At 45.1% G+C, this 14,126-nt stretch overlaps 2 protein-coding genes across 2 annotated transcripts; both read left to right on the top strand.

Moving 5' to 3' along the window:
- The first annotated feature begins 51 nt into the window (after window positions 1-51).
- On the top strand, window positions 52-8,783 carry LOC136938544 (acylamino-acid-releasing enzyme-like). Its single transcript, XM_067231707.1, has 23 exons — window positions 52-112; window positions 969-1,098; window positions 1,446-1,572; window positions 1,779-1,866; window positions 2,185-2,260; window positions 2,469-2,560; window positions 2,656-2,730; window positions 2,905-3,042; window positions 3,128-3,219; window positions 3,383-3,423; window positions 3,586-3,707; window positions 3,863-3,923; window positions 4,040-4,137; window positions 4,324-4,378; window positions 4,587-4,675; window positions 5,001-5,139; window positions 5,232-5,315; window positions 5,431-5,511; window positions 5,876-5,964; window positions 6,749-6,939; window positions 7,283-7,385; window positions 7,919-8,025; window positions 8,132-8,783. Exons 1-23 carry the CDS (start codon window positions 107-109, stop codon window positions 8,235-8,237), a joined length of 2,190 nt encoding a protein of 729 aa, XP_067087808.1. The 5' UTR covers window positions 52-106; the 3' UTR covers window positions 8,238-8,783.
- A 1,092-nt stretch (window positions 8,784-9,875) lies between these two features.
- On the top strand, window positions 9,876-13,201 carry LOC136938545 (toll-like receptor 7). The gene is made up of 4 exons (XM_067231708.1): window positions 9,876-11,246; window positions 11,484-11,500; window positions 11,549-12,854; window positions 12,995-13,201. Exons 1-4 carry the CDS (start codon window positions 9,876-9,878, stop codon window positions 13,199-13,201), a joined length of 2,901 nt encoding a protein of 966 aa, XP_067087809.1.
- The last annotated feature ends 925 nt before the right edge of the window (window positions 13,202-14,126 follow it).

The raw sequence follows: 14,126 nt of genomic DNA, 5'->3' as shown, positions 1-14,126 counted from the left end.
TATGCACTTCTTCAAGTCAGCCGCCTGTCGGCGCTGCCGGCGCTGCATGAAGACGAACACACCTAGAGTTATAAGGAAGTTGATGAGGTAAATTGTCAACACAACAATGGAGGTATGTGTATGGGAACATGTCACATTAACTAGCATATATCTATCAGTTTGTTATATGAAGTTAGTTTTAGATTGTAGCTGATATGCTACGAAGAGTAGCAGTATACGGTATTCTGCTTACTTTCTAGAGCTACGTTAGCTTGTTACTACTGGCTAACTAGCAGGATATTTTGAAATGCTAAGTAGGCTACTAATATAGCTTTTTCGCTAAACAGTTCAGTGGTGACACAGTGGTCTGGGAACTTCCTAGTCAGCCTTGAGAGGCACACCTGTTGAAATTAGTTAGGCAACCGTGCTAGCTAGCTGCCAAGCTACTGTAGCTATGTTATTTTAGGAAGCCTAGAATGACTGGTCGGGCTTGCTGTTTACAGTAGCTAACTTACACTAACTATTGAGCTAGACTAAATAGCTCGTTAGTGCCGTGCTATGTACTAGCTAGAAACCTATTTAGCTAGGCTAACTTTGTCACATTTTGTTGCTAGCTAGACGTTACTCATTATATCACGGCAGCTAGCAACTTTGTTTCTACTAACGCTACATACAACTAACCAATGTTTGCATGGCTGCACTAACGTTTGCGAGTTACCACATTATCATCAACTACCTAGTTAGCTGTCTATGTTGCTTCCTGGTTATAGTATCTCTACAGTATCTAGAAAGTATGATACTACTGCTCGACTAGACATCGGATGTTTCCTTGAAACCTTTTCGCAAGCATAGCTTACCTAGCCTAGAATAACTAGCTAGCTTCTTAACGTAAACGTAGGGATATGTACAGATCAGTAACATTTCGTGTTGTAAGGCGGTGCACATCCTTGGTCCGTTGTGTCAGTGCTTCTGTTGTATGTTATGGAAAGGTAATGACCAATCCGGAGGACATCTCTAAACTCTACAGAGAGTTGAGTCTCTTCCCCTCTCTGTCCCGAGCTGACGTAGGGCCCGTCATCACCTCCCAATACGGAGGAAAATACAGCAACATCTACACAGGTTTGTGCTTTGGCGTCCGTCTGTGGTTTTGCATGTTGGTATTAGTGACTGTGTTTGTGTGTCTGACATTTTCCCAATTCATATTGTGTATGTTGCCCAAAATTAAAGACGAGGGTAGAAAAGACTTCATTTTTTTTGTCTCAGTATACCTGTTAGTAGTATCAGGGAAAGTTTATGTATTTCGAATACATTTGGTGAACCATAGGAAATAGATTATATAATTTCCTATTGGGCTGTATACTACTGTATTGGGGATGATGTGACAGCACACACACTACGAGGCCTTGCTCACTTGCTCTTGTTTTTAGGATACATCATCAATGTTTTGATTCCATGTCTTCCCCCAGAATGGAGTCAACGTGACCTTGAGAGGAATGAGAATGTCAAATTCTGCCGTCAGTACATTGTGTTTCATGATGATAAGTCAGTGGTGTACTCCGGCCCCTCAGGAAACTGCACGGAGACCAAGGGAGAGTATGTGGACGTTTTGTCAGTTATTTCACCAAATGTCTTGACGTCACATGTCTCTGGCTGTAGCCTAGAAACTGATTTTTGGAGTTTTAGATAGTTATGTGAAACAGACATGACTAGCTTATTGCACTGTAAGTTATGTGTTGAGAAGTAATTGTTTTTATTTAGATTGTGCGTGTATTAAGGTTTGTTTGCTCCCTCTCTACCAGGCTGTTGAGTCAAGACTCTCCTTCTGGTGAGATGAAAGCTGTGGTTCGAGAATGCTCGGTCAAAGGAGAGGACAAACAGTTTTTGGAGGTGAGGATGACATGGTAGCCATATTTGTGACATTGAGTTGCTCTTTTCTTATTTACATTAAACAAAACAAAAAGAGGCGTTGATCTTTCACTGTGGAAATAGTTTTTTAGCATCACAGGATCAACTCTGTTGTCAGTAATATTCTGCACTGTGCTCTTCTGCCTTGTGTCTTTGTATGATTTAACTGGGAACTGTTCTGGGTGCTGTTCTTCTGCCTTGTGTCTTTGTATGATTTAACTGGGAACTGTTCTGGGTGCTGTCCTCCGCCCCCCCCCCCCCCCCCCCCCCCCCCCGCCCCCCCTCCCGTGGACCCTTCAGGTCTGGAGCAAGAACATCAAGGTGAAGAGCATCAACCTGACCGCCCTGAAGAAGCACGGGAAGGTCTATGAGGATGGTGAGGCCTGTTCTGGAACGTTATCTAAATCCTCCCTCATTCTTACCTTCCAAACAGATCACTCATCACACTGACCATAAACCTCTGTCATCAGAGCGCAGGCTGATGACTTCTGTAATACTGGATGTCGTTTTAACTCTTAAATAATAGCAAGGGTTATCTTAGACAGTTGGAGTTGTTTTTTTTACCTTGGTTTGTTGTGTTTCAGATCAGTTTGGCTGTCTGGTGTGGTCGCACTCCGAAACCCACCTGCTGTATGTGGCTGAAAGAAAGAGACCCAAGGCCGAGTCCTTCTTCCAGGTCAGGAAATGTAGAAAGTCAAAAAGGCTAACAGGTCAAACACGAGTTACCAACTGGTCAAACCCTGGGCTCACTGTGTCTTTGTGGGTGTACAGACAGAGTCTCCAGAGTCCAGTTCACTTGGGGATGAGGAAGACGCTATGAAAATGGAAAAGAAGGAAGTCACTAAGGTAAACAGGAAATTAAAGCAAAAAATTGGTTTGCATATAAACATTGGTTTGCATATACATATTGAACACATACAGTACGAGTTTCAGCCTCAAGGCCACATCTTGTGATGGTGTTATATCAGAGTGTTTAACCAGATTTGTTTCTCTACTTGTGTATGTGACTCATTCCGGCAGGGGGAGCAGTTTGCTTTCTATGAGGACTGGGGGGAGACCCTGGTCAGTAAGAGTGCTCCTGTGCTGTGTGTGTTGGACATCGAGGGCAATAATGTCTCTGTGCTGGAGGGACTTCCTGAAGACATCTCTCCTGGACAGGTGTGTGTCTGTGTTGCCTTTTCACTCAATGACTACATTTAGATGGCTGGACACTAATTGCGGCATTGCTGTCCCTACCCTGCAGGCCTTCTGGGCCCCAGGGGACACAGGTGTGGTGTTCGTGGGCTGGTGGCACGAGCCTTTCAGACTTGGACTCAAGTTCTGCCCCAACAGGAGGTAAGCACTTTCTATTGCTTGTTAAAAACCCCGGGGCGGGAGATGTTGAGTGACAGCTCCCCTGGCCTGTTGGAGTACCTCTGCAAAATGTTGCAATGCGAATGTTAACATTGGTTTGATTATAAATTATTTTCATGCTCTCTACACATGCATCACTTTGAAGGTCTTCCCTATTCTACGTGGATCTGACCGGGGGGAAATGTGGTAAGGGGTATTATGTTATACTTAAGTATAATACTAATATTATACCTTCCCTGTCTGGTTTCAATAATCCATTAGACATGTGTGTGTCTCACAAGTTCACCACGTCCTCTAGGTATTTGCGTTGATTTACCTGTGTGTGTGTGTGTGGATTGTGCCCCTCAGAGCAGCTGTCGTCAGGCTCCAGTGCAGTGTGCTCCCCCAGACTGAGCCCAGACCAGTGCAGGATCGTCTACCTGGAGTGTGCTGTCTATGGCCCCCACCAGCCCTGCAGCAAGCTGTGTGTGGTGAGACGGCTCTTTCACCCTTCTCTCAACTGCGCCTGAGGTTATCAGTTCATCGGTGTCATGTCTGAGCTTACCAGGAACCAGACCAAAAGTGTTTTAGTGTTCTCTACTTGAGACCGAGGCCCTGGATTGACTGTGCTTTCCTGTGCTTGTAGTATGACTGGTACACCAAAAAGACCTCGGTGGTGGTGGATATAGTCAAGCGACCAAGAGAGGGTAAGGAACTGTGTGTGTGTGTGTGTGTGTGTGTGTCAGCATTTCTGAACAAGTAAGTGTGAACCGATAAGTGTGTGTATGTACTCTGACGTCTGTGTGTGTGTGGGCGGGTGTAGATGGCTTCGCCGGTATCTACAGCTCCAAGCTATCCCCCTTGTGCTGGTCAGCTGACAGCCAGCGCGTCCTCCTCTCCTGCCCCCAGCGCAGCCGCAAGGTACGCACTGTCACCACGGAAACAGCCCGTCACCATGGAGACCCACCAGAACTTTGGAGCCCGTAGCTCCTTTTTGTATTGCAGAGAACTGATATTGGAACGAAGTGTCTTGTGACATGAATATATTTGGTTGGATGGGTTTCGCACTGTAGCAATCTGTGGTTGGTAATGTGTCATCACTTCCAGGAGCTGCTGTCAGTGGACACGACCACAGGGGCCATCACCTCGCTGACATCATCGAGTGAGTGGGTTGCACATCATTTGCATGGAGTTCATCAGTGTGTTTACCTCAACCTGCCCTTGTCCTCCAAGTAGTTTCTGGTCTTGAATGTCTTAATGCTGATATTCTACATGTGCTTTTGCTTCTCCTCCTACATAGACAGACTGTACTCTGCTGGTTTGGTGTGCCAGCTCATTTATTCTTGTGTGTGTGTGTTCCCTGTATGTAGAGTCGGACATCGGTAGCTGGTCGCTGTTGACCATTGAGAGGAACCTGATGGTGGTCAGCTGCTCTGCCCCCAACTGCCCCCCCAACCTGGTAGGCCTCATGTTCACCTGGTAGGCCTCATGTTCACCTGGTAGGCCTCATGTTCACCTGGTAGGCCTCATGTTCACCTGGTAAGCCTCATGTTCACCTGGTAAGCCTCATGTTCACCTGGTAAGCCTCATGTTCACCTGGTAAGCCTCATGTTCACCTTCTCAGCAGAGGGAAGGGTGGTTGAACAATACGACTTACACTCTACTTGACTTATGAACGTTCAAATGTGAAGTAGACAGCATGTGTTGGTTACAAAAGCTTTGTTCCACAGTTTTCTTTTGAATTGAGCCCATATTGAGGCTTTGATATGGTCTCCTGTGTTTAGAGAGTGGGTTTCCTGCCCCCGTCTGGTTCCAGGGAGGAAGTGACATGGGTTACTCTCGAAGAGGCTCAGACACAGCCTGACATCGATTGGCAGATCCTGAACTTCACCCCGCCCTCAGACCAAGATAACAGCCAATATCGTGAGAGCACCCTACCACTTTTGTTTTGGGTTCAGTGTCTTCATGGGTTGAAAACAGATGGACACTAACATGATCTGTCCTGTCGTCTGCAGCTGGTCTGGACTTTGACGCTCTGCTGCTGAAACCAAGAGACATGAAAGAGGGTCTGAAGCTACCTCTCATCGTCACACCTCATGGTGGGTCTGTGTGTGTGTGTGTGTGTGTCTGTCTGTGTGTGTGTGTGTGTGTGTGTCTGTCTGTGTGTGTGTGTGTGTGTGCATGCTGGGTATTTATCATCTTTCTCTCTCACAGGGGGTCCTCACTCAGTGTTTGTGGCAGAGTGGCTCCTCTCCTGCTCTGCTCTGTGTAGGATGGGCTTCGCCGTGTTGCTAGGTGAGTGGAGATCCTCCATCACATCCCTTCATACTGGAAGAACTCTTGTTTGACCTGGGTGTGGAACCCAGGCACCAACAACATAAGCCAAAGACTAGACAAGTCTTTGTTTAAGTGGATGAGTAGGTCTCTCTTTCTCTCTCTCTCTCTCCCTTGTTCACAGAGGGGATGTCACTCAGAGGAGATAAGCTTGTTAGGGGGTCAATTCAGGACAGCGGCAGTGTGTTAGCATGTGCCTGTTGGCATGTGCGTCTTTCTGTTGACGCGCTTTGAATGACCACCACTAGACATCCTTACAGTAGGCAGTTCTAACAGAGCTTCACCCGTGTTGACACGTGGCATGCTGGACCTGGTGTTGTTTCAGTGAACTACCGGGGCTCCATAGGCTTCGGCCAGGACAGCGTCCTCAGCCTGCCCGGCCTCGTCGGCTCTCAGGACGTCAAGGACGTCCAGGTGAGGAAATGGGGGGGGGGTGTTCCTCTTACAAATCTTCCAAATCTTGTTGTTTGACTGTTTTTTTCAACTCTTATCATGTGCTCTCTTCTCAGTTTTCGATTCAGAATAGTTCCAGAATAGAGGAAATGGGAAGGGTAAAAAAGAGGAAGACATCTGTGAATTTACTGTAACCTGTCACCATTTGGTTAAGAACAGTGGGCCTCATTGTCGAACGCAGTTAAGAAGAATTTAAGAAGGAATTTCTTCTGAATTGGATTTAGGAAAACATTTGGCATTCATGAAAGTTTTATCATCTGGGATTTGTTTTGGACTTCAGAAGACTTTCCGAACTCGAAATAGCAGTCGTAAATCGTTGTCTCAAATGCTTAAAAAACCACAAGGGGAATCGCATTTAAGAAATCTCTCCGTGTTAGAAGTGTTAATGAATTTGTGAGAAATCGTTGGTCATTGCGTTCACATCAACGCTACAGACATCCGAATTAAAATAATTATAATAATTTACCTTACCTTAGTGTGCACACTGTTAGATCCAGTGGAGAACAATCCCACTGCTCATCTTACTGGTATGATGTTGTATGTGACAAATAAAACCTTTAAATTGCACTTGGACTTGAGCATCATATAAATTCAACCAGGCCATCCAATTATCACTGATTACTCGACCTATTTAAAGGGACGAGTGTGCACCCTAGGCATACAATATGGCACAATCCCCCCCTCCATTTTCTCAATCACGAGCTCTAATTTAGTCTCACTGTTCTATCTTTTCTTTTGACACTAGTTTGCTGTTGAGAGCGTATTAGAGGACGCTGCATTTGACAAGCAGAAGGTGGCGGTTTCAGGGGGCTCCCACGGCGGTTTCCTGGCATGTCATCTGATTGGCCAGTACCCAGAGTTCTACAAGGCTTGCGTTGCTCGCAACCCGGTCATCAACTTGGCCTCCATGCTTGGCAGTACTGACATCCCAGACTGGTACACAGTTTTATTGGTATTCTTTGTATGGGTCACTCGTCCATTCTACATGTTTAATTTTGTAGGTTAAAGGTCGTCAACGACCGTCATTTATAGGTCAAATCTTTTTTCCAAAATGAGCATCCCTAGTACCGACCTCGTGACATTTTAGGGGGGATTTGGGGGCTGCTTACAGAGGTGATGTCTCTTGCTTCTCTGGAGTATTTAGTTGTACACACACAGGCTGGCAGCATCAGTGTTGTGATACATTCAGATTCTAACCCCTGCTTCCTGTAGAAGTGGCTATTTTAGTTTTTGGTTCTGTTTCTTGTGACAATGTGTGCCTCTGTATTTGTGTGAGCAGGTGCATGGTGGAGGCTGGTTATGACTACAGTCCAAACTGCCTGCCAGATCCTGCTGTCTGGAAACAGATGCTTGACAAGTCCCCTATAAAATATGTCCCTCAGGTAAGCTGGCATGGGAAAACCACACACCACATGGCTATATATAGGGAGTCAGGTGGCTGAGCGGTTAGGGAAGCGGGCTAGTAATCAGAAGGTTGCCAGTTCGATTCCCGGCCGTGCCAAATGACCTTGTGTCCTTGGGCAAGGCACTTCACCCTACTTGCCTCGGGAGAATGTCCCTGTACTTACTGTAAGTCACTCTGGATAAGAGCGTCTGCTAAATGACTAAATGTATATAATGAAGCTTTGTTTTATTGTGTCCTGCCCTGAGTGTCCCACTGCGTGTGCGCTTGAATGTGTTCGTATTGTAACTGCGTGTAGGGAGTCAGATGGCTGAGCGGTTATGGAGTCGGGCTATTAATCAGAAGGTTGTTGGTTCGATTCCCGGCCGTGTCAAATGACATTGTGTCCTTGGGCAAGGCACATATCCCTACTTGCCTCGGGGGGGAATGTCCCTGTACTTACTGTAAGTCGCTCTGGATAAGAGCGTCTGCTAAATGACTAAATGTAATGTGTTTGTGCCTTCTGGGGCCCAGGTGAAGACTCCTGTGCTATTGACCCTTGGAGAGGAGGACAAACGTGTGCCAAGCAAGCAGGGCATTGAGTACTACCGAGCCCTAAAGGCCCTGCAGGCCCCTGTGCGGTGAGTGGGGGGCCCTCTGCTGTCAAGCACACCAAGTAGTTGTGGTGAAACACTAGCTCACATCAGACCCTCGGGACTCACTTCTAAGTGAATGGCTGTCTTTCAGGTTGCTATGGTACCCAGGGAACAACCACTCTCTCTCCAAGGTGGACGCCGAGTCGGACGGTTTCATGAACATCGCCCTGTGGATGACACAGCACCTGGGTGTGTGACGCGGTGGATGACACAGCACCTGGGTGGGAGGTGACGTGGCGATGCTAAAGCGGCTTGCGTGTGAACGCAACGCTTGCTGGTGTGAGCGCTATGAGCAAGCGCACCTGCCTCAAACTATTAGAGGCCAAAAGGAGCACTGACTTTGGGGGAACTGAACCTAAAGGCAATGCCTTTATCTGCACTAACTTTCCAGGGGCTTGCCCATTTCATCTATTTGTTTCGTTGTCATTTGGATTGAATCACAATTCAATTAGAGAATGTAGTAATATTCTTTTAATTTTGTCAAAACCAAAGCAGTCAAACATATTTTGGTGAGGTTTGTAGTTTCCTTAAAATTATTATTTCTTGCAAGGGCTTCTGTAGGGGTACCACCATTCAAAATGAAAGATGTTATCTCTTTCAAAATAGCCTTAAAGTCTGATCTATACATGATGTGAATGTGGGGACATACACTATTGAAGATATATTGTATTAATGAAGATGTACTGTGTTGGGTAAGGAAATTAAAACCATCATTCATATTTAAATAAAAAGGTTAACCATAATTTTGTATCTTTGTTATTGTACTCTCCTATTGAACATTTTCTTTCTTAGTTCCTATTTTCAGCCTGTCATCTGAAGGAGGACAAACTTTTCTGACTGACAGGGTTTATGCCTCTGTCATTTCTCAATGATGTGAATTTAATGTATGAAGTTAGGAGCAAATATCACTAGTACCCAATACATTTAATTTCTAGATAATCTCAGTTCGGATAGTGTTTTTCTCTACTTTGTCTTACAGGTTGCAGTTAGATAGGGCTTTAGAATAGTCAAGATCGTTTTTAGAGGGTTCAATCCCTCCTTCTGATTAGAGATGAGCTCATTTTGTTGACACATGACAGGTTACCACAGACTCTCACTTCTCAATAGGCAAACTAAACCATTGGATGGTACGTACAGTAGATCAGAACAACCGAGGGACTGTTCTGTTCCAAACACTTCATACACGGTGGATGTTCAAATATCTACAACCATTTTCCGATATTTGCAAGTCAAAGCAAAAGAAAGGGTCATACGTGTTGTTGATGATTATTCCAAAACAATTATGGTAAGTGTTTTGTTCATTTCTCTTTTCTACTGAAGGTAAACACTTTCATGTAATTTAGTTTACATACAGTAAAATGTCTTTACATTTTTACAGTACTTTATGTTTCAGAAAAATGTGCTCATTTATATAGATCATACATTGGTTTATGTGGGCACTTTGTAATTCATATCAAAATCAATTCAAGTGGATGTTTTAGCATGTGACCTTTTTGGCCACTGGAAATCAATATGTACTGGATAAGGAACCATGAAGGTAAATTTACCTGGAAAGATATGTATATGTATTGTATTTATTTGCCAGTTACACTATCTTTTTAACTTGACTAAGGGCAGTCTCTCTTTTTCTCCCTCTGCCCCGCAAACATTAAGTTGAAATATGATTTATGGTTTAGTGAATGATGTGTTTGGAGGGACATTTAGACAGCCTGTAATTTGTTTTGAAAACAACTGGCCTCAACTTGCTCCACTGTTGGCTTCTACTGTGGTACCGCAGCCCTAAATGCCTTCAATTCTACTGCCATCGTTAATGTTTACTTCTGTCTTTACAGGTTATGGATTATGTGCACTTACTTTGTCTTTGTCAGCTTTTACATGTGGTTGGAAGCATAGATCCCAGTTTCTTCCCCTGCGACAATGAAGTGAACCGCACGCACGTAGACTGCTCTCAGAGGAAGCTCTCTCACATCCCCTGGATCCAGTCTCCCTTTGTCACGTTATTGAATTTGAGTCATACTAAGATCCAGAAGGTCAGGGGAGTATCTTTCTCTGGTGTTCCAAATCTACAGGAGTTGGACCTCAGATGGAACTGCCTCCCTGGTAGTCTACGGGATCTGGGGAATCCGTTATGTCAGATGGATATCAACAAGGATGCTTTCAGAGGCCTTAAGAAACTCAGAAATCTGTATTTGTCAGGGAACAGCCTTTCTTCCCTCCCCTGGCTGCCCACTAGCCTGGAAGTTCTGGATCTGGAATATAATCACTTATTTAACATAAGTGAACCCCTCGGTACTCCATGGCTTCAGAAGCTGTTTCTTGGTAAGAACTGTCACTATCTCAACCCTTGCAACCAGTCGTTCCACATCAATGAGCGAGTTTTCAATGAGCTTAGTAACCTGACAAAACTTAATCTTGGCTTTAACAATATCACATCCATCCCTCTGGGGTTGCCTCTCTCACTACACAAACTGGATCTGAGGGAGAACAAGATCTCTGAGGTAGGCGAGGAGGCATTTGTTGGGATGACAAAACTTACGTCCCTTAACTTGGAGTGGAACTGCCAACGATGTGACCATGCAGCCCAGCCCTGTTTCCCTTGCCTTAATAACAACTCCTTAAAGCTACACAGAAACTCTTTAAAAATCAATAACAGCTTACTCACGTTTCTCAGCCTAAGAGGAAACTCTCTGCTTACATTTCCGGAGGGCCTCTTCAGCTCTCTGAGACAATTAAAAAGGCTTGATATCTCTGACAACTTCTTGTCTCTTGCCATACGTAATGGCTCCTTCTTCCAAGAGCTGAGTCAATTGACCTGGCTAAGTCTCATTTACAACTACGAGCCAAAGAAGACATTTCATAACCTGGTGCTCTCAAACTATCTGAGCCAAATCACAAACTTAGAATATCTTCTCCTTAGTGGGAATTTTTTCCTAGAACTCTCCAGCGAAAGCCTTGCAGTTCTTGGAAAGCTACGTCACCTTCAGACCCTAGAGCTGCGAATGAACTTCATAAAGTCCTCCAACCTAAGTGCTTTTGGACGGTTACCATCCCTGAGAAAGGTAGACCTCTCCCAGAACCTTTTGCACTTTCTTCCAAAGTGTACCAACAACTCCATGTATCAGTTGCCTCAGGTGTCTGTGAATCAAAATGGCTACACCAGGGTGGATGATCTGAACCCACCTCCGATGGTCTGGGAGAGGCGTGAGGTATGGGCTCCTCCAAGTCCAACAGCCTCCGTCGCCATGATAACACAAGACGTGACCGAGATATCAGAGGAAGATTTTTCTCAGATCCGAACTATTTGGGATTTCAGGATACAATTCTGCAGTCAAAGCATGACTTTTGACCTTTCTCAAAATATCATTACCTCAATAAAGGGTGACATATTTAAGGGAATTGAGAGGGCTGTTTGTTTGGACCTTTCCTACAACTATATGAGTCAGGCTTTAAACGGAAATCAGTTCATACATTTGGACAACCTTGTGTACCTCAACATGGCTCACAACAGGATTGACTTTTATTATGAAAACGCCTTCCGGGAGTTGAATGCCACATTGAAGGCCCTAGACCTAAGCAACAATGAGTTTCACTTTCTGATGAGGGGCATGGGCCACCGCTTCGGCTTTATAAATAACCTACCCAGTTTAGAAGTGCTAAGTCTGAATGACAATGACATTGGGATGCGAATAGATCAAGCTCTATACAGCATTTCCCTTAAGTACCTCTACTTTGCCGGGAACCATCTTAACATCATGTGGAACACAGGAGACAACTACCATAAGTTTTTCAAAAATCTCACCAATTTAGTATATCTAGACATCTCCAGGAACCAGCTGAGGTCCCTTTCACAAGAGGTTATTTGTAATCTGCCACAAAATCTCAGAGCACTGAGATTGAGCGATAACCTTTTGAACTATTTCCCATGGGAGAACATCACAGTACTCGGCCAGTTACAACACTTCAATATCAGTAAAAACCGTCTCTCCAGCTTGCCTAATGTAATCATACCTTTTAGATCGAACTTTACTCTCTTAGATTTGAGCTACAACTGGATTAGCAAGCTTCCAGAAAAATTCTTCAGAAAAATGCAGGGCTTGCGCTATCTCTACCTAAACAACAATAGACTCAAAATACTTAAACATCAGACCTTGCCTGACCTCATGAGACACGGTAGCAACCTCAAAACTCTCACTCTGCATGGGAATCCATTTGCTTGCTCATGTGACACAGCCTGGTTTGCAGACTTCCTGTGGGCTAGTCCGGTGTACATCCCTCTCCTCACCACGCACGTGCAATGCGAGTTCCCAGAGTCCCTGCAGGGGACCAGCTTGCTGACCATGGACCCACGCTCCTGCCCGGAGATTTTCGGAAGGGTGTACTTCCTCTCCACCTCCTTCCTAGTTTTGGTACTCACTGCTCTGCCCCTCTTGAAGCACCTATACGGCTGGGACCTCTGGTACTGCTTTCAGTTGTTGTGGGCCGGACACAAAGGCTACTCGCAACTACCAGGCAGTGATTACGACGACCACTATGATGCGTTTGTGGTGTTTGACACTGAGAACCAATCGGTGAGGGACTGGGTATACAACGAGTTGACCGTCCACCTGGAAAATGGAGGTCGCAGAAGGTTCCGTCTCTGCCTGGAAGAAAGGGACTGGCTTCCTGGCTTGTCCTGCATAGAGAACCTCCATAATGCAGTGTACAGCAGCGCAAAGACCGTGTTCGTCCTCACAAGCGGTGGGACTGGTGCGAACGTTAGTGGCATGATCCGCCAGGTGTTCTTCATGGTTCAGCAGAGGCTGCTGGATGAGAAGGTCAGCAAGATCTAATGTATTTCCTATTAGTACACATTTAGCCTGTCATACGTTATGTTTGTGGTGTTGCTGCGTGGTGTTTTGCAATAGTATTGTCTGTTAGGGGATTAACCCATCTCATGTATTTTTCTGTCTTAAAGGTGGATGTGGCAGTGCTGGTTCTTCTGGATGAGGTGTTTCCTAAAATGAAATATCTGCAGCTGAGGAAAAGGCTGTGCAGCAAGTCAGTGTTGTCCTGGCCCAGAAACCCACGAGCCCAGCCCTTATTCTGGAACAGTATGAGAGCAGCGCTGTCATCAGACAACCTGCGATCCTATGACAGCAATATGAGTGAGAGTTTCATGTAGTAAACGCCGTGTATTTAATTGTATTTTTTTTATTTTTACCAAAAGGTCGTTTTCTTTCGTTAGATAATCATTTGTTTTCCCAGTTGTGTGAAATAAAATATATGGAAATGACAAAAAACACAAATCTTTCTTCAAAGCATTAACTTTTCAATCTCGTTTCTCCCATGTCTACTACTCAACAAAGGGGAAATGAAACGTAAATATTACTTCAATGTGCCTGTTTCTGCTGGATGTAATAGCTACTATTCATTATTATAGTAACACCAAAAACAACACAGCAACACAGCTGCATCGATGTTGAATGAATGATCAGTTCCCCATTATGCAACCGAGCGTGTTTGGGGCTACACTACACCTGCATTGTGTTGGTGTTAGGTGGATGGTGGATGGTAAGAGGGGGGCTGGTGGAAGGATCCCTTAACTCCCCCAACTTTTTCATTTGGGTGTGGAAGATCAGTTCGTATTGAAACAAAGCACGAAACATGACTGGAGGGGCTCCAAGTTTAATAATGTGTTATGTCTACAATCTGTTTGTGTGTTGGTGCACGAAGAATGCGGTTGGCTTTGAATGGTCTACGTGCCTAGAACTTACGGTACTGGTCTGTAGTTCCAGAGCTGTCTAATAGCCTGATATATGCGCTCACATCTCTAACCATCGCGGTCCCTTTAATTGTCTCCGCTGCCGCCGTACCGATGGTGGGTGACCGAGCTAGCAAGCGAGTGCGCGCGCCTGAGGCCTGACAGTGGGACAAGTCACGAGAATGATGAGACTATGGATCTTGCCCGGGACACACGCTGGACTCTACAGTGATGGAGAATGGCCTGTCCGGTAAGTGAAGGACTGGAGGTTTTACAAACATCGGTACACATCACATTGATAAATATTTCCAGCACTTTCTTTGCTTTTTTAACGTGAACTATACCA

This window comes from Osmerus mordax (assembly GCF_038355195.1).
Source record: "Osmerus mordax isolate fOsmMor3 chromosome 7 unlocalized genomic scaffold, fOsmMor3.pri SUPER_7_unloc_2, whole genome shotgun sequence".
NCBI lineage: Eukaryota > Metazoa > Chordata > Actinopteri > Osmeriformes > Osmeridae > Osmerus > Osmerus mordax.
Note: the sequence above shows the minus strand (reverse complement) of the source record. Positions and strands in the feature narration are given on the sequence as shown.